Consider the following 26,486-nt stretch of genomic DNA (forward strand, 5'->3'; position numbering starts at 1 on the left):
ATTGGTGTTGATCTGTATTCCAACCAAGCCCCACCATATACCCTATTTGTTGTGTGATAGTTTTCACCCTCGGTATTCGCTACATCACATCCGTGCACGTTCTGCCCATACAAGTTGGTAAGCTTTTCTAATTCACTTTGGAACGGTAAGATACCTTGTTTCTTTCGGTTTTGAGTGAGTTGAGAGTTTTCCACATACACTATATTTTCTGTGAGTACTAATCACCTAATCATGTCCGACGAGTCTTTTGATATACAACAGAAAAAGGACCCTAAATCCATGGTGCATTGGAATGAATATGAAGCTCTTCGTGATCATCTTCAGCGACAAATTCAGTGTGCAACCGATCCTATAAATGAGAATGTGCAGAACATGGAGTTGGACCTCAAGGATGCCACAGAAACCATCACAGCTACACAACGTCAGGTTACTAAAATTCAGGGGACTCTAGTTAACTTGCAGCAAGCTATGGCTGCGTTGCAACAGTCCGTTGATCGCCAACATAATCAGCAGCGTGATGATGATGGTGAAGCTAGTGTTCATGGTGGTAATGAGGGTGTTGTAGCTGCTAATGCTGCCAATGTACAAGGGGCTGCAGCACATCGTGCATAATTACAACAAGCTAATCAGGACCAGCAAGCTCCACACGAACCAGTTGTTGCTGGTCAAGATGGTGGTCGTGGTAATTGAGGCCGTGGTGGCGGCCGTGCTGCTGCAACGCCCGTAGGTCGTGGATTTGCTCCTCTTGGTGCGCGCCGTCGATTTGATAATGATGCTTTTGCACAACCAGCCAACCGTGATGATGATGGTCTGGGCAAATCAAAGTTCACCGTCCCCAAGTTTGTTGGTTCTACTGATGTTGAAGAGTACCTCAATTGGGAGCTGAAGGTGGAAAAATTATGGCGCATGCATGAGTACACCGAGGACAGAAAAATAAAACTTGCATCTTCTGAATTTGATGACTATGCTTTGCTTTGGTGGGATAATATGGTACAGTCCAGAATTGAAGATGGTGAACGTCCCATTGTTACATGGAGAGCTATGAAGGAAGAGATGCATGCTCGCTTTGTTCCATGCAATTATATTCGTTCTCTCTATGACAAATTGCAGAATTTGAGGCAAGGTACTTCTTCCGTGGATGAATATTTTCAGGAGATGGAGCTTATTATGCAGTGTGCTAGAGTGCGTGAAGAGCCTGAACAAACAATGCAATGATTTCTCTCCGGTCTGAACTATAACATCAAGCGTATTGTTCGTCTTCACCAATATTATGACATGACATATTTGTTACACCAAGCACGTGAGGCTGAATTGCAAGTGGCTGAGGATGCTAAGTTTACATCTCGCACAACAATGAGTAGAGGACGTTTTACACCATGAACAACACCTAGTATGGAGCCTACTCCTAGTTCCACTTCTGGTTTTCGTGGTAATACTTCTTCCAAATCAGATTCGGTGATTTCTAATGCGAAGAAACCGGCGCAACCTGCTGCTAGTGCTGCTGGTTCTACTAATTCTACAGCAAGAAATAGGGACATGAGTTGTCATACATGTGGTGGAAGGGGTCATTTTAAGAGAGATTGTCCCAATAAAAAGGTTATGTTGATTAATGAGGATACAACAGAATATGAAATCGGTGATGATGCTGACCCTGATTCTAAAATTTGGGAGGAAGATGAAGATGGTTCAATAGATGCTTATGCTACACACTATCCTACAATTGTTTGCTCGCGCAAAGTGCTAAATGTTACGCCTAGTCCTGCAGAACAGCGGTGCAATTTGTTTCAAACAAAGGCCGTTGTTGGTCCTGGTAAGGCATGCAAGGTTATAATTGATGGTGGTAGTTGTCACAATTTGGCTAGTAAGGAGTTATGCCAAAAGCTGAAATTGAAATATTTACCGCACCCCAATCCATATTTTATTCAGTGGTTAAGTGATAGTGGAGAGATGAAGATCAGCCACATGGTGCGTGTGGAATTTCAGATCGGACCATATAAAGACACCATTGAGTGTGATGTGGTTCCTATGACCGTGTGTCACCTGTTGTTGGGACGCCCATGGCAGTATGATAGAGATGTCTGCCACAATGGGAGAGCCAACACATATCATTTAAATTGGCGTGGCAAGGAGGTTACTTTGAGGCCTATGACACCGTAGCAAATTGTAAATGAATCTCGTCAAAAAATTGAAGTGAATCTTGAAAAAGAGAGTGAGAGATTAGATGGGCGAGAGACTACACTTCCGGTGAGTGAGAGCCACAAGCCAAATCTAAGTGGTCAAAATAAAAGTGAGGGAGTGAATTCCTTAGTTATGTTAGCCACCAAATCTGATTTGAGAGAGTTTCGTGAGGATCCCACTGCTGTACCACTTGTGCTGTTGTGCAAGGGTCAAATTTTGGTTTCTAACGACATGACCCCTCTCTCAATTGCTGTTTCTAATGTATTGCAGGAATTTAGCGATGTGTTTCCGGAGGAGGTACGCGCTGGTTTACCACCATTGCGAGGTATAGAGCATCAAATTGATTTGATACCAGGAGCATCACTGCCCAATAGAGCTCCGTACCGCACCAACCCCGAGGAAACAAAGGAAATTCAGAAACAAGTACAAGAGCTTCTAGACAAAGGTTATATTCGCGTGAGCTTAAGTCCTTGTGCTGTTCCTGTAATTTTGGTTCCTAAGAAAGATGGTACATGGCGCATGTGCGTAGATTGTAGAGCTATAAATAACATCACTATTCGATATCGTCATCCTATTCCACGTTTAGAAGATATGTTAGATGAATTGAGTGGTGCTGCTGTTTTCTCCAAAATTGATTTGCGTAGTGGTTATCATCAAATTAGGATGAAAGAAGGGGATGAATGGAAGACAACCTTTAAAACAAAGTTTGGTTTATATGAGTGGTTAGTCATGTCTTTTGGGTTAACTAATGCACCTAGTACTTTCATGAGATTAATGAACCATGTTTTGAGGCATTTCATTGGTAAATTTGTGGTTGTATGTTTTGATGATATACTTATTTACAGCCGCAATGAATCTGAACATAGTGATCATATTCGATAAGTTTTGCAAGTGTTGCGTGATGCTCAGTTATATGGTAATCTTGATAAGTGCACATTTTGCAAAGATAAGGTCATATTTCTCGGATATGTTGTTTCTAAGCATGGAGTTGAGGTAGATGAATCAAAAATAGAAGCTATTAAAATTGGCCTACTCCTCTGAATGTTAGTCAAGTACGAAGCTTTCACGGTCTTGCTGGTTTCTATAGATGTTTTGTGAAAGATTTCATTACTATTGCTGCACCTTTGAATGAGCTCACAAAAAAGGGTGTTGATTTTGTGTGGGGCGTATCCCAAGATAATGCTTTTGATGAGCTGAAACGTCGTTTGACTATTGCACCTTTTGCTTATACTTTCTGATTTCACTAAACAATTTGAGATTGAATGTGATGCTAGTGGAATTGGTATTGGAGGTGTGTTGATGCAAGAGGGTAAACCGATTGCATATTTTTCTGAAAAACTTAATGGTGCACAATTGAACTATCCTGTTTATGATAAAGAATTGTATGCTCTAGTTTGTGTCCTTGAGGTTTGGCAACATTATTTGTGGCCAAAAGAATTTATCATACATTCTGATCATGAGGCTCTGAAATATTTGAAAAGCCAATCCAATTTGAAAAAACGTCATGCAAAATGGGTTGAATTTATTGAATCTTTCCCATACATCATTAAATACAAAAAGGGTAAAGATAATGCTGTTGCTAATGCTCTTTCTAGGAAAAACATGTTGTTGACACAATTGGATGTTCAAGTTCCTGGTTTAGAGAGTTTGCGTGATTTATATGCCACTGATCCTGATTTTTCAGCACCATATAAATTGTGTTCAGATGTAAAAGCATGGGAAAAATATCACATACATGATGGCTATTTATTTAGAGCTAACAAACTATGTGTTCCAGAATCGTCCGTGCGTTTGCTATTGTTGCAGGAATCACATGCCGGCGGTTTGATGGGTCATTTTGGATGTGAGAAGACTTTGCTTATGCTTGCTGATCACTTTTATTGGCCTAAGATGAGGCGTGATGTGGACAAATTTGTGAAGCGTTGCATTACTTGTAATAAGGCAAAGTCTAAGCTGAAACCTCACGGTTTGTATACTCCTCTCCCTGCTCCTACTACACCATGGGAAGACATAAGCATGGACTTTGTGTTAGGATTGCCTAGGACCAGGAGAGGACATGATTCAATTTTTGTGGTAGTTGATCGTTTTTCTAAGATGGCACATTTTATTGCCTGCCACAAAAGCGACGATGCGTCGCACATTGCTACTCTGTTTTTCAGGGACATCGTGCGCTTACATGGAGTACCAAAGACGTTTGTTTCTGATCGTGACATGAAGTTTATGAGCTATTTCTGGAAGACACTTTGGGGAAAGCTGGGGACAAAGTTACTATTCAGCACTACTTGTCATCCCCAAACAGATGGGCAAACAGAGGTGGTCAATCGCACACTATCCACGTTGTTGCGATCCATGATAGAGAAGAACCTGTGTGAAGGGGAGGAGTGTTTACCACATGTAGAGTTTGCATATAACATGGCGGTACATTCCCCAACTCAGTTTTGTCCATTTGAGGTGGTCTATGGTTTTAAGCCAATTACACCACTTGATTTGCTGCCCCTTTCAATTCAAGAGAGAGTGAACATGGATGCATCCAAGAGGGCAGATTTCGTGAGGACGATACACGAGAAGACCAAAGAAGCCATTGAAAAGAAGGGCAAGTACATGACCGATCGTGTTAATAAGAAGAGAAAGGAGGTGTTGTTTCAGCCGGGCGACATGGTGTGGGTACACTTGCGTAAAGATAGATTTCCTGAACGGCGCAAGTCCAAGTTGAAACCAAGAGGTGATGGGCCATATAAAGTTCTTGCCAAGATTAATAATAATGTATACAAAATTGATCTTCTGACTGAAGAGTTTGGCGTGAGTAATACGTTCAACGTCGCTGATTTGACGCCATATACTGGAGAAGACCTTGGTGCGTCGCGGTCGACGCCTTTTCAAGGGGGGCAGGATGATGAGGACATCCCTGCTCCTTTACCATCATTTTCAAATAAAGATGATATTGCACAAGACAAGTCCAATGATATCAGAATTGGACCAATTACAAGAGCACGTGCAAAACTACTTGAACAACATGTGAATTCACTCTTAGTTGAATCTGACATCCGTGTTAATTAGAATTTTATACTGCCTAAGTCTTTGCATATTTGTATGATCAGATTTGAAGGGAAGGCAAGCTTGGCACGTGGAGATGAAGAATTGCAGCAAGAAGAACTTCTACTGATGTCTAATATCAGCAAGTGCACGAGGGAGGAGAGGGAGGCAGGTGCACAACATGAACAGAAGGAAAATCAGAACCGGACTCGGATTGACAGCCAGTAGGCCCGCAATTGATATACGTGCAGAATCCGTGTCCGTGCTCCAAATAAGGTGTTTAAATACAATTTGGAAAGCTTGACTCGTGTGCTTTCCAAATTGTATACTCGCGGCCCGTGATTCGCGGTGACCGAGTCGCAGTCATCAAAACAATACGGCGGTTGTTTCTGCCAGTTTTTCCAGATAGATTCGTTTAAGTTAGGAAAGTTAGAGATAAGTTGGATTTCGACCCCAACACTATATTGGACGTCCAGGGGTCTTTATATGCCCTTGTAAGTCGTGGCTTTTAGGGTTAGACCACGTTTTGATTAAACTCATATTAGACTGAATTGCTTTAAGCATTCCTCTGTACTCATATTCCTCTTTGCATCGATCAGGAATATTTACCTACACCAAATTTGTTCCGATAGGGTGTATTTGCTACTGAAAGTCAAGTGCTATCTGTCGTTCCACTGGGAATTGGGGGATTGCAGAACCGCTTCGTGGTCGGTGGCTACGTTCGCAAGTGTGTGGTGTTGCGAATATCCATAGGGTTGAAGATCTGTTGCATTGGCAACGGGGGAATAGCCGGAGAGTTCGAGAGCATCTCACAAGTTATCCTGCAAGTTCAACATCGACATCCTCCGCTCACTGAGAAGATCGGGCCACCCCCTTATCAACATCACAATAAGCCTTACAAGCAATGTGACAAATGAGTTAGTTGCGGGATGATGCATTACAAAACGAATAAAGAGACTTGCCGGTAACGATATTGAACTAGGTATGGGGATACCGACGATCGAATATCGGGCAAGTAACATACCGATGACAAAGGGAATTATGTATGTTGTCATTACGGTTTGACCGATAAAGATCTTCGTAGAATATGTAGGAACCAATATGAGCATCCAGGTTCCGCTGTTGGTTATTTACCGAAGATATGTCTCGGTCATGTCTACATAGTTCTCGAACCCGTAGGGTCCGCACTCTTAACGCTCGATGACAATTTGTATTATGAGTTATGTTTTTTGGTGATCGAGCATTGTTTGAGTCCTGGATGAGATTGCAGACTTGACGAGGAGTCACAAAATGGTCGAGAGGTAAAGATTGATATATTGGACGATGGTATTCGGACACCGAAATGGTTTGGGTATTTTTCGGAGTACCAGGAGGTTACAGGAACCCCCCCCCCCGGGGAAGTAGTGGGCCTACGTGGGCCTTAGTGGAGAGAGAGGGGAGCCCGCAAGGGGTGGAGCCCCCCCAAGGGAGTCCGAATTGGATAAGGGGGAGGGGACACGACCCCCTTTCCTTCTCTCCCTCTCCCTCTCCTTCTCCTTCTCCTTCCCATTTCCCCCCTCTGTAAAAAGGAAAGGGGACCAACTAGGATTGGGAGTCCTAGTCGGTTTCCCCCCTATGGCGCGCCCCCTGGCCGGCCTCCTCCCTCTCCCTCCTTTATATAGGTGGGCAAGGAACCCCTTGGAGACACACCAATTGTTCCAAGCTGTGTGCGGCGTCTCTCTCCACGGTTTACTCCTCTAGTCATACTCACGTAGTGCTTAGGTGAAGCCATGTGCAGATCACATCACCATCACCACGGAGTCGTGCTGACGAAACTCTCCCTCGACACTTTGCTGGATCAAGAGTTCGAGGGACGTCATCGAGTTGAATGTGTGCTGAACTCGGAGGTGCCGTACGTTCGGTACTTGATCTGTTGGATCGCGAAGACGTTCCACTACATCAACCGCGTTAACCTAACACTTCTGCTTTCGGTCTACGAGGGTACATGGACACACTCTCCCCCTCTCATTGCTATGCATCTCCTAGATAAATCTTGCATGATCGTAGGATTTTTTTTTGAAATTGCAAGCTACGTTCGCAACAATAGTGTCCTAGCAACTCCGAAGGAATTTAGAAGTGAGTCCATCTGGCCCTAGTGCCTTGTCGGTGGGCATATCCTTGATCTCCCTCCAATCTTATCCTCGAAGAAGGACTCATCAAGGCAAGCAAGATCGAAGTGGATGGGGTGCAAACTGTCATGCAGGATCGAGAATGCATGCTCCTTGGATCCTAGGATGACGAAGAAGTGGTCATAGGCGGCTTTAGCAAGGTCAGTGTACTCGGAAACCACATATTGCAAACCTTCAATGCAAAGATGTGGTTTTATTTTTTGGTGGTGAGAAGTGCGAATATGGAAGGAGAAACTTGCATCCTCTATTTTTCAAGCAGACAAAACAGGGGCGATATCTGGCTACGGAATAGTCAAGTGAAGCAAAGGCCGAGGTATGTGGCTTTCAAGCGACAGCAAATCCAAGCTTTATAAGGCGATAGCACCTGATAGTCCTGGGCGGCATGGAATCGAAAAACCAGCTCACACATGACCATCACCTTCAGGGCGATGTGGCCGATGGATTTTGCGCTCCATCTTTGGAGGGGCCTGATGAGTCCCGTTGATGTAATAATTTGCCTCCTTATGTTTTGGAAATTGTTGTCATAAACAGCAAGGGACTGGTGTGTTTACTGGTGCACATAGAGTGACATGTCTCTAAAGTCATGAGGAGTTTGGCGCAAAATCCAAAGATAATCTCCTGCGTGGCAGCAAAGATTATCACCGAAGATTATGCTGTTGAGAGTGACCCCAAAAATTATTGACACAAAGCAATTGGTTCGTTGTTTGTCACTAGCCGAGAGGTTGAAAACGAAGAGACGAGGTAGCATTTATTTCGTTGTTGTTCTTTCTCTATTAAGTCATAGGACCACCGTGAAGGAAATATGTCCTAGAGGCAATAATATAGTTTTTATTTTATATTTCCTTATTCATGATAAAGGTTTATTATTCATGCTAGAATTTTATTGATCGGAAACTTAAATACATGTCCGAATACATAAACATATACTATGCCCCTAGTAAGTCTCTACTAGACTATCTCGTTGATCAAAGATGGTTAAGGTTTCTTACCCATAGACATGTGTTTTCATTTGATAACGGGATCACATCATTAGGAGAATGATGTGATGGACAAGACCCATCCGTTAGCTTAGCATGTTGATTGTTTAGCTTATTGCTATTGCTTTTCTTAATGTCCAACAGATATTCCTTTGACTATGAGATTATGCAACTCTCAGATACCGGAGGAATACCTTGTGTGCTATCAAATGTCACAACGTAACTGGGTGGTCATAAAGATGCTCTATAGGTATCTCCGAAGGTGTTTGTTGAGTTGGCATAGATCGAGATTAGGATTTGTCACTCCGAGTATCGGAGAGGTATCTCTGGGCCCTCATGGTAATACACATCATAAGAAGCCTTGCAAGCAAAGTGACTAATGAGTTAGTTATGAGATGATGTATTATGGAATGAGTAAAGAGACTTGCCGTTAACAAGATTGAACTAGGTATGAAGATACCAACGATCGAATCTCGGGCAAGTAACATACCGATGGACAAAGGTAATTACGTATGTTGTCATAAGGTTCGACCGATAAAGATCTTCGTAGAATATGTAGGAGCCAACATGGATATCTAGGTTCCGCTATTGGTTATTGACCGGAGAGGTGTCTTGCTACCTCTTGAGCACTGCGTTGGTTTTCCCCGAAGAGGAAGGGATGATGCAGCAAAGTAGCGTAAGTATTTCCCTCAGTTTTTGAGAACCAAGGTATCAATCCAGTAGGAGGCTACGCGCCAGGCCCTCGTACCTGCACAAAACAAATAAATCCGTGCAACCAACGCGATAAGGGGTTGTCAATCCCTACACGGCCACTTACGAGAGTGAGATATGATAGATATGATAAGATAATATTTTTGGTATTTTTATGATAAATATGCGAAGTAAAATAAAAGCAAAGTAAAAGCAATGGAAATAACTAAATATTGGGAGGTTAATATGATGAAGATAGACCCGGGGCCATAGGTTTCACTAGTGGCTTCTCTCGAGAGCATAAGTACTCTATGGTGGGTGAACAAATTACTATTGAGCAATTGACAGAATTGAGCATAGTTATGAGAATATCTAGGTATGAGCATGTATATAGGCATCATGTCCGAGACAAGTAGACCGACTCCTGCCTTCATCTTCTACTATTACTCCACTCATCGACCGCTATCCAGCATGCATCTAGAGTATTAAGTTAATGAAAACAGAGTAACGCCTTAAGCAAGATGACATGATGTAGAGGGATAAACTCATGCAATATGATGAAAACCCCATCTTGTTATCCTCGATGGCAACAATACAATACGTGCCTTGCTGCCCCTACTGTCACTGGGAAAGGACACTGCAAGATTGAACCCAAAGCTAAGCACTTCTCCCATTGCAAGAAAGATCAATCTAGTAGGCCAAACCAAACTGATAATTTGAAGAGACTTGCAAAGATGACCAATCATACATAAAAGAATTCAGAGAAGATTCAAATATTGTTCATAAATAGACCTGATCATAAACCCACAATTCATCAGTCGCAACAAACACACCGCAAAAAGAAGATTACATCGAATAGTTCTCCACAAGAGAAGGGGAGAACATTGTATTGAGATCCAAAAAGATAGAAGAAGCCATCTATATACTGACTATGGACCCGTAGGTCTGAGGTGAACTACTCACACTTCATCGGAGGGGCTATGGTGTTGATGTAGAAGCCCTCCGTGATTGATGCCCCCTCTGGTGGAGCTCCGAAACAGGCCCCAAGATGGTATCTCATGGATACAGAAAGTTACGGCGGTGGAATTAGGGTTTTGGCTCCATATCTGATCGTTTGGGGGTACGTAGGTATATATAGGAGGAAGGAGTACATCGGTGGAGCAACAGGGGGCCCACGAGGGTGGAGGGCGCGCCTGGGGGGGCGAGGCGCGCCCCTACCTCGTGGCCTCCTCTTTTGTGTATTGACGTAGGGTCCAAGTCTCTTGGGTCTTGTTCGTTGAGAAAATCACGTTCCTGAAGGTTTCATTCCGTTTGGACTCCGTTTGATATTCCTTTTCTTCGAAACCCTAAAACACGCAAAAACAACAATTCTGGGCTGGGCCTCCGGTTAATAGGTTAGTCCCAAAAATAATATAAAAGTAGATAATAAAGCCCAATAATGTCCAAAACAGTAGATATATAGCGTGGAGCAATCAAAAATTATAGATACATTGGAGACGTATCAAGCATCCCCAAGCTTAATTCCTGCTCGTCCTCGAGTAGGTAAATGATGAAACAGAATTTTTGATGCGGAGTGCTACTTGGCATAATTTTAATGTAATTCTTCTTAATTGTGGTATGAATATTCAGATCCGAAAGATTCAAGATAAAAGTTTAATATTGACATAAAAATAATAATACTTCAAGCATACTAACAAAGTAATCATGTTTTCTCAAAATAGCATGGCCAAAGAAAGTTATCCCTACAAAATCATATAGTCTGGCTATGCTCCATCTTCACCACACAAAATATTTAAATCATGCACAACCGCGATGACAAGCCAAGCAATTGTTTCATACTTTTGGTGTTCTCAAACTTTTTCAATCTTCACGCAATACATGAGCGTGAGCCATGGATATAGCACTATAAGTGGAATAGAATGATGGTTGTGGAGAAGACAAAAAGGGAGAAGATAGTCTCACATCAACTAGGCGTATCAACGGGCTATGGAGATGCCCATCAATAGATATCAATGCGAGTGAGTAGGGATTGCCATGCAACGGATGCACTAGAGCTATAAGTATATGAAAGCTCAACAAAAGAAACTAAGTGGGTGTGCATCCAACTTGCTTGCTCATGAAGACCTAGGGCATTTTGAGGAAGCCCATCATTGGAATATACAAGCCAAGTTCTATAATGAAAAATTCCCACTAGTATATGAAAGTGATAACATAGGAGACTCTCTATCATGAATATCATGGTTCTACTTTGAAGCACAAGTGTGGTAAAAGGATAGTAACATTGTCCCTTCTCTCTTTTTCTCTCATTTTTTCTTTTTTTATTTGGGCCTTTTCTCCTTTTTTTATGGCCTCTTTTCTTTCTCTTTTTTTATTTTTCGTCCGGAGTCTCATGCCGACTTGTGGGGGAATCATAGTCTCCATCATCATTTCCTCACTGGGAAAATGCTCTAATAATGATGATCATCACACTTTTATTTTTCTTACAACTCAACAATTACAACTCGATACTTAGAACAAATTATGACTCTATATGAATGCCTCTGGCGGTGTACCGGGATATGCAATGAATCAAGAGTGACATGTACGAAAGAATTATGAATGGTGGCTTTGCCACAAATACGATGTCAACTACATGATCATGCTAAGAAATATGACAGTGATGGAGTGTGTCATAATAAACGAAACGGTGGAAAGTTGCATGGCAATATATCTCGGAATGGCTATGGAAATTCCATAATAGGTAGGTATGGTGGCTATTTTGAGGAAGGTATATGGTGGGTGTATGATACCGGCGAAAGTGCGCGGTATTAGAGAGGCTAGCAAAGGTGGAAGGGTGAGAAAAGTGCGTATAATCCATGGACTCAACATTAGTCATAAAGAACTCATATACTTGTTGCAAAAATCTACAAGTTAGCAAAGCAAAGTATTACATGCATGCTCCTAGAGGGATATATTGGTAGGAAAATACCATCGCTCGTCCCCGACCGCCACTCATAAGGAAGACAATCAAAAAATAAATCATGCTCCGACTTCATCACATAACGGTTCACCATACGTGCATGCTACGGGAATCACAAACTTTAACACAAGTATTTCTCAAATTCACAACTACTCAACTAGCATAACTCTAATATCACCATCTTCATATCTCAAAACAATTATCAAGCATCAAACTTCTCATAGCATTCAACACACTCATAAGGAAGTTCTTTTACTATTCTTGAATTCCAAGCATATTAGAATTATTTAAGCAAATTACCATGCTATTTAAGACTCTGAAAATAATCTAAGTGAATCATGAGAGACCAATAGTTTCTATAAAACAAATCCACCACCGTGCTCTAAAAGATATAAGTGAAGTACTAGAGCAAAACTATATAACTCAAATGATATAAGTGAAGCACATAGAGTATTCTAACAAATTCCAAATCATGTATGGCTCTCTAAAAAGGTGTGTACAGCAAGGATGATTGTGGTAAACTAAAAGTTAAAGACTCAAATCATACAAGACGCTCCAAGCAAAACACATATCATGTGGCGAATAAAAATATAGCTCGAAGTAAAGTTACCGATAGAAGTAGACGAAAGAGAGGATGCCTTCCGGGGCATCCCCAAGCTTTGGCTTTTAGGTGTCCTTAGATTATCTTGGGGGTGCCATGGGCATCCCCAAGCTTAGGATCTTTCCACTCCTTGTTCCATAATCCATCAAATCTTTACCCAAAACTTGAAAACTTCACAACACAAAACTTAAAGTAGAAAATCTCGTGAGCTCCGTTAGCGAAAGAAAACAAAAGACCACTTCAAGGTACTGTAATGAAATAATTCTTTATTTATATTGGTGTTAAACTTACTGTATTCCAACTTCTCTATGGTTTATAAACTATTTTACTAGCCATAGATTCATCAAAATAAGCAAACAACACACGAAAAAGGGAATCTATCAAAAACAGAACAGTCTGTAGTAATCTGTAGCTAGCGCAAGATCTGGAACCCAAAAAATTCTAAAATAAATTGCTAGACGTGAGGACTTTATCTATTAATCATCTACAAAAAGAATTAACTAAATATCACTTCCCTAATAAAAATGGCAGCAGTTCTCGTGAGCGCTAATGTTTCTGTTTTTTACAGCAAGTGTAACAAGACTTTCCCCAAGTCTTCCCAACGGTTCTACTTGGCACAAACACTAATTAAACACAAAAAACACAACCAAAACAGAGGCTAGATAAATTATTGATGAGGACATCAATACCATTGTTACACCCACAGCCCCTGCTGCTATACATACTGGACCAATTACTAGAGCTCGCGCACGCCAATTGAATTATCAGGTACTTTCGTTTCTTGGTAACGATTCTAATGTGCATGAGAATATGATGCTGCCTAAATTGGATACATTTGTTTTGCTTACAAATGAAGGGCCTAGCTTGGACAAGAATGATGAACCTTGGAGCAAGTTCAAGCATGGAGATGATGGCATGCGCAAGGGGAACAAGAACGGAGTTACAAGTGATGATTCCAGGACTCTGAAGCCACCATAATGAGTGCATGAAACATGGGACAAAATATACAAGATGCCACTTCATAAATTTCGTCCAGAGGCTATTTTAGGTGCTGCGTCACCTTATTATTGGGCTAGGCCCATGTATTTTCGAAGTACTTAAGTATAGGCTGTTTTTAGAGTCCGTATGTGTGGGGAAACAAGAGTTAGGGTTGGTTTCGGACCCCTTCACCAAGGGCCACGAAATTCCTCCTCTATCCTCCATATATATAGCACTTAGGGCATCGTTTAGACTTTGGGTTTTGTTTAGATTAAAAGTTCGCCATAGCTGCAACTTCACGTACTTTGTTTGTGTCCAACGACCAGACCAAGATGTCACAGAACCCCACCTTGATCAATAAATCTTTCATCTTATATTCGCAATATCCAGATTGCAATCTCAGTTTCTTGCTTGTTCTTCGTTTGCTCGCAGGAAACAAACCCTCGTGGTCAGGTTGATCGTGCTCCGGCGTGGTCAATAACCCCTCGGAAGTTGGTTTAGCGACTGCTAAAGCATGACGTCTCGCACGTTCATAGTCGGATCACGCCATACTCCGAGTCGTGACAGAGTAGGACTCCCGAGATTACGTGCTACCCGCAGAAGAAAAATAGTTCCATACTAAAAAAAAACTAAGTCTGGAAAATTCTGGCTAGGCAGTTTTTAGACCATTTGTAGACTTTTTTGAAAAAATTTGTTGCGGAGCAAAAAAAGAGGAAAAAAGTGCAAAAAAAGTGAAAAAAAGAAAAAAAATTCAGAGTGTGCTCCTCCATTGTTCACGTGCGGCGCCGTGATTTTGTTAGTGTTCTTGGCTCGCGTCTCTAGCACGGTCTAGCCTAGGACCAGCACAATACCGTCGTTGAGCGTTTATTCAACTTTGCATCTCTGAATTAATTATTGCTGACCCTTTTTGCTACCATATTATAGGCCTTCCCAGCTCCACATACATCGACGTCGTGCGTTTGACTCTCCCTGGTAATCGCTCTATCCAAGCTTTGAGAGTTTTGACTACAACGGTTGCCGATCTCCGCCTGCTGCTGGGTAAGAACTGGTAAGAATTTGAGATTTGCTTGACAGATTTGTGACACCACCACCACCTCTTGTTAGTAGTTTGTAGGATCATATTCTTGTGTGTTTCTATTGTTGCTAACCATGGCAGGATCACAAGCCGACGAGACTGACTGGGAGAACATGACGAATAAGGAGTTGCATGATAAATTTCAGCACATGATGAGTGGACAGGTGCAAGATGTGCTAAACAGATTTGAAGAGGCCATGGAGAAGATAGATGGCATGGAGAAGACGTTCGAAACAAAGCTCGATAACAGGTTTAATGAATTGCTCGCGCGTCTTCCACCACCACCACCGGCTGCACCTAACGCACCTCTACAACAACAACAACGACTACCTACACATCGCGAAACAGCCCTCCGCCGAGCGAGCCGTCTCCCTCTTGCACCTGGCCAAACTGTTGGTGCTGCTGTTGATACTTCTATGGCTCCTGCTGCTGATGCGGAGAAGGATGATTTTGTGGGAGATTATGAGGATGAGGTTGATCAAAATCAGAACTACGTGCCACCACCAGCACAACAACCACCAGGTCGTCCACATGCAAATAATGGCAATGGTAGGGCTCACCCTCAGGTATGAGATCATGACCATCTCCCTAAACTAAAATTGAATATTCCACCATTTGAGGGTAGATATGTTCCTGATATATATCTTACTTGGGAGTTAGAAACTGAACAACGATTTACATGTTTACAATATCCCGAGGAGAGACGTGTTCCTCCTGCTGTTTGTGCTTTCACTAGTTTTGCATGTGTTTGGTGGTCTGAGCATTGTAGATTATATCCTATTCCGGCTACTTGGGCTGCTTTGAAAACTACTATGCGTACTCGTTGGGTTCCACCATATTATCAACGTGAATTACTTCAAAAATTGCAGCGCTTAAGACAGGGAAAAAATTCTGTAGAAGAATATTATCAGGAATTACAAACTGGCATGATTAGATGTGGTATTGTTGAGGAGAATGAAGCTATGCTTGCACGTTTTATGGGTGGATTAAATAGAGAGATTCAGACGATTCTAGAGTATAAGGAGTATACTAATATCACTCGTTTATTCCATCTTGCTTGTAAAGTTGAACGTGAAGTGCAGGATCGACAGGCATTGGCGCGAACTAACTTTTCTGCAGGTCGATCTTCATCATGGACACCACGTGCATCTTCTACTTCCACTCCACCAGCACCTCCATCACGTGCCACCTCCAGCCCTGATACAAGAAAGCAGGCACAACCACCACTATCTGCCAAGAGGACACCTCCCGGGCCTGCGCAGAGTTCTTGTTCTTCCATGGCATCAACTGGGCACACAAGTGATATTATTTGTCGTCATTGTAAGGGAAGAGGACATTTTGTGAGAGAATGCAAATCTCAGCGTGTGATGATTGCTACTGAGGATGGTGGGTATGAGTCCGCTAGTGACTATGATGAGGAGACTTTGGCTCTTATTACACGTGAAGAACACGGTGGAGATGATTCTGATCATGAGACGCAATACATGGCTCCTGAAGATGCTGACAGGTATGAATGTTTAGTTGCTCAATGTGTTTTGAGTGTGCAGGTCACACAAGCTGAGCAAAATCAGAGGCATAATTTGTTCCATACAAAGGGAGTTGTGAAGGAACGTTCTGTTTGCATCATCATAGATGGAGGGAGCTGCAATAACTTGGCTAGCATGGAAATGGTGGAGAAGCTCTCACTCACCACAAGACCACATCCACATCCTTACTACATCCAATGGTTCAACAACAGTGGCAAGGTTAAGGTAACACGTACTGTTCGTGTGCATTTTAGTATCTCTACATTTGTTGATTATGTTGATTGTGATGTGGTACCTATGCAAGCATGTTCCTTATTACTTGGTAGACCATGGCAATTTGATAAAAATTCTGTACACCATGGTAGAAACAATCAGTATACTCTTGTTCATAAGGATAAAAATATTACTTTGCTTCCTATGACTCCTGATTCCATTTTGAAAAATGATATTAATAGAGCTAATAAAGCAAAACAGGAGAAAAATAAAAGTGAAAATCAGATTGTGGTAAAAGAATTTGAGCCACAAATGCAGCCTAATAATAAACCATCTAGTGTTGCTTCTGAAATTAAATTGAAAAGTACATGTTTACTTGCTATGCTTTTGTGTGCAAAGAGGCATTATTTTCATTCGAGGACGTGCCTTCCTCTTTGCCTCCTGCTGTCACTAACATTTCGCAGGAGTTCGCTGACGTCCTTCCACAAGACGTGCCACCGGGATTACCACCGATTTGAGGGATTGAGCATCAAATTGACTTAATTCCCGGTGCATCATTACCCAACCGTGCACCATACCGTACCAATCTAGAGGAGACGAAGGAGATTATGTATCAAGTACAAGAACTGCTCGACAAAGGTTATATATGTGAATCCCTTAGTCCTTGTGCTGTTCCTATCATTTTAGTGCCGAAAAAGGATGGTGCGTCGCGTATGTGTGTTGATTGTAGAGGCATTAATAATATTACTATTCGTTATCGTCATCCTATTCCTAGGCTAGATGACATGCTTGATGAATTGAGTGGCTCTACAATATTCTCCAAAGTTGATTTGCGTAGTGCATACCATCAAATTCGTATGAAATTGGGAGATGAATGGAAAATGACATTTAAAACTAAGTTTGGTTTATATGAGTGGTTAGTCATGCCTTTTGGGTTAACTAATGCACCTAGTACTTTCATGAGACTAATTAACGAAGTTTTACGTGATTTCATTGGACGATTTGTGGTAGTCTATTTTGATGATATACTGATTTATAGCAAATCTTTGGAGGAACATTTGGAACATTTACGTGCTGTTTTTATTGCTCTACGTGATGCACGTTTGTTTGGTAACCTTGGAAAGTGCACCTTTTGCACCGACCGAGTATCTTTTCTTGGCTATGTTGTTACTCCACAGGGAATTCAAGTTGATAAAGCCAAGATTGAAGCTATTGAGAGTTGGCCGCAGCCCAAAACAGTCACACAAGTGAGGAGTTTCCTTGGCCTTGCTGGTTTCTATAGGCGTTTTGTGAGAGATTTTAGCACCATTGCTGCACCTCTCAACGAGCTTACCAAGAAGGATGCGCCTTTTGTTTGGAGTACCGCACAGGAAGAAGCCTTCACGGTATTGAAAGATAAGTTGACACATGCTCCTTTACTCCAACTTCCTGATTTCAATAAGACTTTTGAGCTTGAATGTGATGCTAGTGGAATTGGATTAGGAGGTGTGTTATTACAAGATGGCAAACCCGTTGCATACTTTTATGAAAAATTGAGTGGGCCTAGTCTGAACTATTCTACTTATGATAAAGAATTATATGCTCTTGTTCGGACCTTAGAAACATGGCAACATTATTTATGGCCAAAGGAATTTGTTATACATTCTGATCATGAATCTTTGAAACACATTAAAAGTCAAGCAAAACTGAACCGTAGACATGCTAAATGGGTTGAATTCATTGAGACTTTCCGTTATGTCATTAACCACAAGAAGGGTAAAGAAAATGTTATTGCTGATGCATTGTCTCGTCGTTATACTATGCTTTCACAACTTGACTTTAAAATATTTGGTTTGGAGACCATCAAAGATCAATATGTGCATGATGCTGAATTTAAAGATGTATTGCATAATTGTATGGAAGGGAGAACTTGGCGTTCGTTCTTAACGATGGATTTGTGTTTCGTGCTAACAAGCTATGCATTCCAGCTAGCTCTGTTCGTCTTTTGTTGTTGCAGGAGGTGCATGGAGGAGGACTAATGGGACACTTTGGCGTGAAGAAGACGAAGGATGTACTTGCTACACATTTCTTTTGGCCAAAGATGAGAAGGGATGTTGAGCGTTTTGTTGCTCGCTGCACTACATGTCAAAAAGCTAAGTCATGACACAATCCTCATGGTTTATATATGCCTTTTCCTGTATCTAGTGTTCCTTGGGAAGGTATATCTACGGACTTTGTTTTAGGTTTACCTCGAAAATATACAAGATGCCACTTCATAAATTTCGTCCAGAGGCTATTCTAGGTGCTGCGTCACCTTATTATTGGGCCAGGCCCATGTATTTTCAAAGTACTTAAGTATAGGCTGTTTTTAGAGTCCGTATGTGTGGGGAAACAAGAGTTAGGGTTGGTTTCGGACCCCTTCACCAAGGGCCACGAAATTCCTCCTCTATCCTCCATATATATAGCCCTTAGGGCATCGTTTAGACTTTGGGTTTTGTTTAGATTAAAAGTTCGCCATAGCTCCAACTTCGCGTACTTCGTTTGTGTCCAACGACCTGACCAAGACGCCACAGAACCCCACCTTGATCAATAAAGCTTTCATCTTATATTCGCAATATCCAGATTGCAATCTCAGTTTCTTGCTTGTTCTTCGTTTGCTCGCCGGAAACAGACCCTCGTGGTCAGGTTGATCGTGCTCAGCCATGGTCAATAACCCCTCGGAAGTTGGTTTAGCGATTGCTAAGGTGCGACGTCTCGCACGTTCGTAGTCGGATCGTCAAGGTCGACTCCCACAGAAACGATAGCCACCATCTCATCGAAACATCGGTACACCTTTGCCTCTATCAATTATTTATTACTAAAAAGGAGCAAAAAGCAAGGAATAAAAATAAAATTGGGTTGCCTCCCAACAAGCGTTATCGTTTAACGCCCCTAGCTGGGCATAACAAGCAAGGATAGATCTAGGTATTGCCATCTTTGGTTGGCAATTCTTCAATGAGGCATCTACTATCCTTAGGAATTTCTTTCTTTTTATTGATTATCAAACTTTTAGGCACAAGATCGAAAAATTCATTTGTAACAAATGGTTCCTTAATGATAGCAAAGAGATTGGGATGAATACTTATAGATTTTAGATCCGCAGTTTCCTTACTAGAGGATTCACCCTTATTTTTAGGAACATACATAAGCTTGGCAATTTTAGTGGGAGGACTTGGAGTATTCTTTACGGAAGAAAAAGCGGTTCCCAAGTTGGTAATAATATCCTCAAGTTTACCGATCCTAGTGGAATCGTGATTTAATTTCTCATTAACTATGGGTTCCTTCTCTTTAATATTTTTCAAAGTGCCTCCTACTTTAGATCCATATTGAGAGATTCAGTTGTGGATCTTTTTATCCAAATTTTCAGCTAACTCTACGGTAGCAACCTTATTTTCAATAATTTCGAGCCTTTGCATTACATGCTCCAAAGTTAATATAGTTCCGTTAACCAAAAGAGGGGGTGAGCCAAACAAATCTATCATAGCATTATAAGAATCAAAAGTATGGCTACCCAAGAAGTTCCCTCCAGTAATAGTATCAAGGACATATCTGTGCCAAGGAGTAATGCCTACATAAAAATTGTGAAGAAGAACAGAAGTAGATTGCTTCCTGGTAGATCTATTTTGAGCATTGCAAATTCTATACCAACCGTCTTTTAGATTTTCCCCTCCCTTTGCTTAAAATTTAGAATTTCGTTCTCGGGAGACAACGGAGAAGATAAGGGACTAGCCATAACGACAAGCAAACGAACTAACACACAAGCAAACAAAAAGCAAGCGGGCAAAAAGAGGCAAATAGAGAAAGAGAGGGAGGATAGAGAGAGAGAGGGCGAATAAAACGGCAAGGGTGAAGTGGGGGAGAGGAAAACGAGAGGCAAATGGCAAATAATGTAATGCGGGAGATAAGGGTATGTGATGGGTACTTGGTATATTGACTTTTGCGTAGACCTCCCCGGCAACGGCGCCAGAAATCCTTCTTGCTACCTCTTGAGCACTGCGTTGGTTTTCCTCGAAGAGGAATGTATGATGCAGCAAAGTAGCGTAAGTATTTCCCTCAGTTTTTGAGAACCAAGGTATCAATCCAGTAGGAGGCTACGCGCCAGTCCCTTGTACCTGCACAAAACAAATAAATCCTCGCAACCAATGCGATAAGGGGTTGTCAATCCCTATACGGCCACTTACGAGAGTGAGATCTAATAAGATAATATTTTTGGTATTTTTATGATAAAGATGCCAAGTAAAATAAAAGCAAAGTAAAAGCAATGGAAATAACTAAATATTGGGAGATTAATATGATGAAGATAGACCCGGGACCATAGGTTTCACTAGTGGCTTCTCTCGAGAGCATGAGTATTCTACGGTGGGTGAACAAATTACTGTTGAGCAATTGACAGAATTGAGCATAGTTATGAGAATATCTAGGTATGAGCATGTATATAGGCATCACGTCCGAGACAAGTAGACCGACTCCTACCTGCATCTACTACTATTACTCCACTCATCGACCGCTATCCAGCATGCATCTAGAGTATTAAGTTAATGAAAACAGAGTAACGCCTTAAGAAGATGACATGATGTAGAGGGATAAACTCATGCAATATGATGAAAACCCCATATTTTTATCCTCGATGGCAACAATACAATACGTGCCTTGCTGCCCCTACTGTCACTGGGAAAGGACACCGCAAGATTGAACCCAAAGCTAAGCACTTCTCCCATTGCAAGAAAGATCAATCTAGTAGGCTAAACCAAACTGATAATTTGAAGAGACTTGCAAAGATAACCAATCATACATAAAAGAATCCAGAGAAGATTCAAATATTGTTCATAGATAGACTTGATCATAAACCCACAATTCATCGGTCTCAACAAACACACCGCAAAAAGAAGATTACATCGAATAGTTCTCCACAAGAGAGGGGGAGAGCATTGTATTGAGATCCAAAAAGATAGAAGAAGCCATCTAGCTACTAACTATGGACCCGTAGGTCTGAGGTGAACTACTCACACTTCATCGGAGGGGCTATGGTGTTGATGTAGAAGCCCTCCGTGATCGATGCCCCCTCCGGTGGAGCTCCGGAACAGGCCCCAAGATGGTATCTCGTGGATACAGAAAGTTACAGCGGTGGAATTAGGGTTTTGGCTCTGTATCTGATCGTTTGGGGGTACGTAGGTATATATAGGAGGAATGAGTACGTCGGTGGAGCAACAGGGGGCCCACGAGGGTGGAGGGCGCGCCTGGGAGGGGGGGGTAGGCGCGCTCCTACCTCGTGGCCTCCTCTTTTGTGTCTTGACATAGGGTCCAAGTCTCCTGGGTCTTGTTCGTTGAGAAAATCACGTTCCCAAAGGTTTCATTCTGTTTGGACTCCGTTTGATATTCCTTTTCTTCGAAACCCTAAAACGGGCAAAAACAGCAATTCTGGGCTGGGCCTCCGGTTAATAGGTTAGTCCCAAAAATAATATAAAAGTGGATAATAAAGCGCAATAATGTCCAAAATAGTAGATAATATAGCATGGAGCAATGAAAAATTATAGATAAGTTGAAGACGTATCATGTCTCGGTCGTGTATACATAGTTCCCGAACCCATAGGGTCCGCACGCTTAACGTTCGTTGATGATATCTCTACTCCTAATGTCTGAGTTGGTAGGATTGCGTCCACGGCTTTTTTTCGTCCCACCACTTTCGTCTGGTTTTTTTCGTCCCCTCACCCCCACACCCACCCACCCAACCCCACCCACGCACGTAGCCCAAAGAAACAGCGCCGCCTGAGTCCAGCGGGATCGCCCTGCTGCCAATCCCCAGACCCCGCCGGATCTCGCCACCTGATTCCATCTGGATCGCCACCGTCGTGCGATCTGCGCACTCGACAGCGCCGCCGCCAGACGGATCTCGCATCCACGTTTCTGGATCGCCGCCACAGACGTAGGAGCTCCCGTCGGCGCCGCTGGGGACGCAGGGTGGTTTCAACCCTAGGTATGCTATACGGTTTCAACCCCAGGTATGAACATGGGTTTTGTTTGTAAGGTCTTCGTGTACAAATTAGGGCGATCCTGATGGACTCATGTTCAATACCTGCTAAAAGATCTACGAGACTACTCATGTTTCTAGGGTATTCGTGTACAGATCTGCGCTTCAAACAAATGACTGAAGTTCTTTCTGACGCCCATATAGTTGCTTAACAGCAAGTTTTTTCCATGACTTCTCTGAGTTTTGTATATGCAGATGTATGTCAGACTGCAAATAGCTGCTATATAGTTTAGTACAGGTCACAGAAACAAACTACAAACAACCAAACATACCAACAAAGTTGTAGGCAAATCGCAATATGAGAGTTTGAGCACCTTGCAACCCAACCGTGCCTTCATGATTTCGCCCCCTTACCATTGCCAACATCATGAGTTTCTGTAAAATGTAACAAGCTGCCCTTATGTGTTGAAATCATGTACAATAGCAAGCTGCCCTTGTGATCTTCGACGGCCTTCATCTGGCTGCAATCAGATGAACAGTTCATCTTAGCATATTGAATTTTTAACATGTAAATCAACATAGTCAGTTTACAAAAAATTGAAAGGTAGCAAAGTCTGTTGGACATGTCTTTTTATTTTGATATGTATAGCAAAACTCATAAATCTGTAACAAGCTGCCCTTATGGACTGAATTTCTGTACAATGGGAACGGGCCTTTAGTACTGTTGGTATTTCACGTGATCTGCTTGCAAAGTCAGTTTACATGTATTTGCGGGATACCTGAGTCTGTTGGACATGTCTTTTTTTAATAGTTCCACACGGGGACTCCACACAGCAAGCCAACGGAACAGACGACCTCATCACATGTACCTCCAGGTATATGTTCACCTATAAATTGTGCTACACAAGTCAAACACCATCCCAGGAGACTGAATGTGTTGCAGGCCCGATGGAGGGGACAAATGTTGACGACTCTAACGAAGGGATCATACCCGTAGCCGATGATGTTGACAAAATTTACCCACGTAGTCCAGGTATAAGGCTGTGCAAATATACAGAGCTTAATTTTATCCTTTTTATGTGATAAATCATACCTAATAGACTTGGGCACAACCAATTCTAATGTATCAAGCGTGTGACTTGTAGGAGTCCATATTACTCCCTCGGAACGGATGATATTTGAGACCGATGGTGATAGCACATATGATACACCAGGTATATATGTACCTCCATGTATATGTTCAGCTACATATTTTCTTATACATGTCAAACACCATCACAGGAGATGTTGCAGGCCCGATGGAGGGGACAAATGTTGACGACTCTAACAAAGGGGTTATACATGTAGCCGACGATGTTCACAAGATTTACCCAAGTAGTCCAGGTATTAAGGCTATGCATATATACAGAGCTTACATTTGTGCTTTTTATGTGATAAATCATACCTAACAGACTTGGGCAGAACCAATTCTAATGGATCAAGCGTGTGACTTGTAGGAGTCCATATTACTCCCTCGGCATGGATGATACTTGAACAGACCGATTGTGAAAGGACATATGTTCATCAACCTTCCCATCTGATTACGGGTAAGTATTATGTTGCTGAAAGGTTAACACCATGTGCCTACAACTTTGCCTTATTTCGGTCCAATATTTTGTTATGTTTACATGATACAGACAGCCACCCAATCTCATTCCTATATACTGTAGATTCATTGCCGGCTCTCAGTAATCTGACAAAAGAACTAGCTACACGCCCAAGACAAAAAGGAAATCCACAGATTGCCCAACCACAACAAGGAACAAAACATCTTCTCCTCGAGAGGAAAAGGCAGGGGGGAAAGGTAGGCAGAGCATCGAGATGAATCGATTCTTCTAGCCGACGAGCTAGCGAGCCAGCCAGTCCATTCGGAACAGAGCCCGCATGCACCCGCAGAAGAAGCGCGGAGTGAGGGAGGGGGGAGGGAGGTGGTAGCAGGAAGGGGGAGGCGTACCCGCACTTGTCGCAGAGCACGGCGAAGCCGCCGGATCGTAGCGGTCAGTCCTTCCTCCACTCGCCCACCCCGCCGCCGTCGGGGCGGGCGCGCCGCACACCGCGTTCATGCACCTCGCCGCCACCTCCGCGGGAGATGAGGGTGCGCGCACCTGATCGACGTCGGATGAGTGGAGGGGAAGGGATGAGAGGGGGCGGCGGTGGGAGATGAAGTCGCGGTTGTGGGGGGGAGCGGAGGGAGTGGAGTGGGTGAGATCTAAGGACTGTGCGGGAATGGAGAGAGTGAGGGAGACTGGTGCTGGTTGGTTTTTTTTGGAGTAATACTATTTTTTAGGGGTTTTGAGTAATACTGTTTTTTCTTTATAACTTGGAGTAATACTGCTGGGTTGGGTGCTGGTTGGCCGTGCTGGTTAGCCAATTTGGGCCTTTGACGTTTTCTCTTCGAAGGAAAAATACACTAAAGTATATACATTGGATCATATGAATAAATGTTTTTTATACTTATTACATATATTCAGAGTATCACAAAAAAATCAAAATTTTGAGAAAAGAAACCGAATATACTTGGTTTATGTTGGATTGCTTGCATGTTTTTAAGTTTTGTCAGACAATTTTCCTTAGCCTATAAAAAATAATTAAAAATTATCAAAAGAATATATAAATAGATTAAAATGATTTAAGAAATTTCAGATGACATATTATTTATATATGAACATTATAGTTGGTTGTTTGCTCCGAAAGAAATGCAACATCTTTTTTGTAATAATATGAAAAATAGTTTTTCTTTTTACAAAATAAAACAGTTGTGTTTGTTTCACTCTTAATTTTATTATACTCCCTCCGACCGAAAATACTTGTCCTAGAAATGATTGTATCTAGACTTATTTTAGTTATAGATACATCCATTTTATCCATTTCTAGGACAAGTATTCCGAACGGAGGGAGTATATTATATTGAGTCTTATTTCGTGCAGTAGCAAATATCATTTATATTTCATCACAGATAAAAAGTGATGGGTTCCGACATACACATTGATCTAACGATGACAGGCCGGACTGAAACACGACGAGAAGAGGTATATAGCTAATCATTCTTTGTCTGTGCCTTATACATGATAACACAAAATGTTTATTTTTTACATATTATTATTTTTCAGAATATAGGAGACATAGATATGGATTTTGGAGATGCACAAAAAGAATGCATCAACAAGGGTTCCGAAGCGGTGACGCTGAAAGGGGCCGAAAATTCACCAAGTTTTTCACAACAAAATGATGTGGAGGCGGTGATATCTCATAAAAAACAGAAAAGGATGCCAATTTACATGTTATCGCACAAGGTATTCTTTTCAATGTTTTGGAACGAAGGTAGTATATAATATAGTAAAACATAGATATAATCTAAATGCGGAATTATAGGTGATAAATGCTTTACATGTATTGCATGCTGGCTCACAACTATCTACGAGATAGGGCGGGTGAAAAGTTACATATTATTAGCACGTTCGTTTCTGGCCAGATGAGAGAAGACGGAGAAAAAGACATAGACCCATCAAAATATCGTCACTTCTTACAACATGTTAATACTTATCTACAACAAGATATTGTTAGTATCGCCTCATTATCCATGCATATCATGATGTATTTTTTTAATTAATCCATGTGTATAATAATTTATTATTTTTTATATCTAATTGTGACTACGACTTATATGATATTTACACCAGTTGTTCATGCCAATTAACATGCCTTGGACTCATTGGTATCTGGCAATCGTCAATGCCAAAAAACGTGAGATTATCAGAAGAGGACTCACTTGGTTCTCGGATCGAACGGAGTGAGCTTACTACTACGGTAACTATTGTTTTTTGGTCCTCTTAACATATGTTTTGTTTGCCTTAACCCCTATTATTTTCCATATATAAATTAGTTACGAGGACTTGAAAAGCATTTGAAACTTGGAGAACAGAGTCCAGAGTTTAACAGAGATCATAAGTGGCTCAATCTCAATGTTACAAAATGGAATGTCGTAGAATAGTTTCATGAGGCAATACAAACGGATCGGTAAACACTTGTCACAAATTGAAAAATATTGTGTTTGATACTCTCA

General features: G+C 41.8%; 1 protein-coding gene, 1 long non-coding RNA gene and 1 pseudogene across 2 annotated transcripts; 2 read left to right on the plus strand and 1 right to left on the minus strand.

Annotated features, from left to right (window-relative positions):
- Window positions 1-231: 231 nt before the first annotated feature.
- Window positions 232-1,933, plus strand: LOC147965002 (uncharacterized; annotated as a pseudogene).
- A 19,276-nt stretch (window positions 1,934-21,209) lies between these two features.
- Window positions 21,210-24,684, minus strand: LOC125516792 (uncharacterized). Its single transcript, XR_015608096.1, has 2 exons — window positions 24,378-24,684; window positions 21,210-22,905 (listed from the first exon to the last, which is right to left on the minus strand). It is a non-coding gene; the product is annotated as an uncharacterized LOC125516792 (long non-coding RNA).
- LOC147965003 (uncharacterized) lies at window positions 23,285-24,365 on the plus strand. The gene is made up of 4 exons (XM_087527831.1): window positions 23,285-23,417; window positions 23,530-23,598; window positions 23,666-23,767; window positions 23,881-24,365. Exons 1-4 carry the CDS (start codon window positions 23,333-23,335, stop codon window positions 24,246-24,248), a joined length of 624 nt encoding a protein of 207 aa, XP_087383957.1. The 5' UTR covers window positions 23,285-23,332; the 3' UTR covers window positions 24,249-24,365.
- Window positions 24,685-26,486: the final 1,802 nt, after the last annotated feature.

The sequence above is a fragment of the Triticum urartu genome, chromosome 6A (assembly GCF_056163025.1).
Source record: "Triticum urartu cultivar PI428250 chromosome 6A, HENAU_Tu73, whole genome shotgun sequence".
NCBI lineage: Eukaryota > Viridiplantae > Streptophyta > Magnoliopsida > Poales > Poaceae > Triticum > Triticum urartu.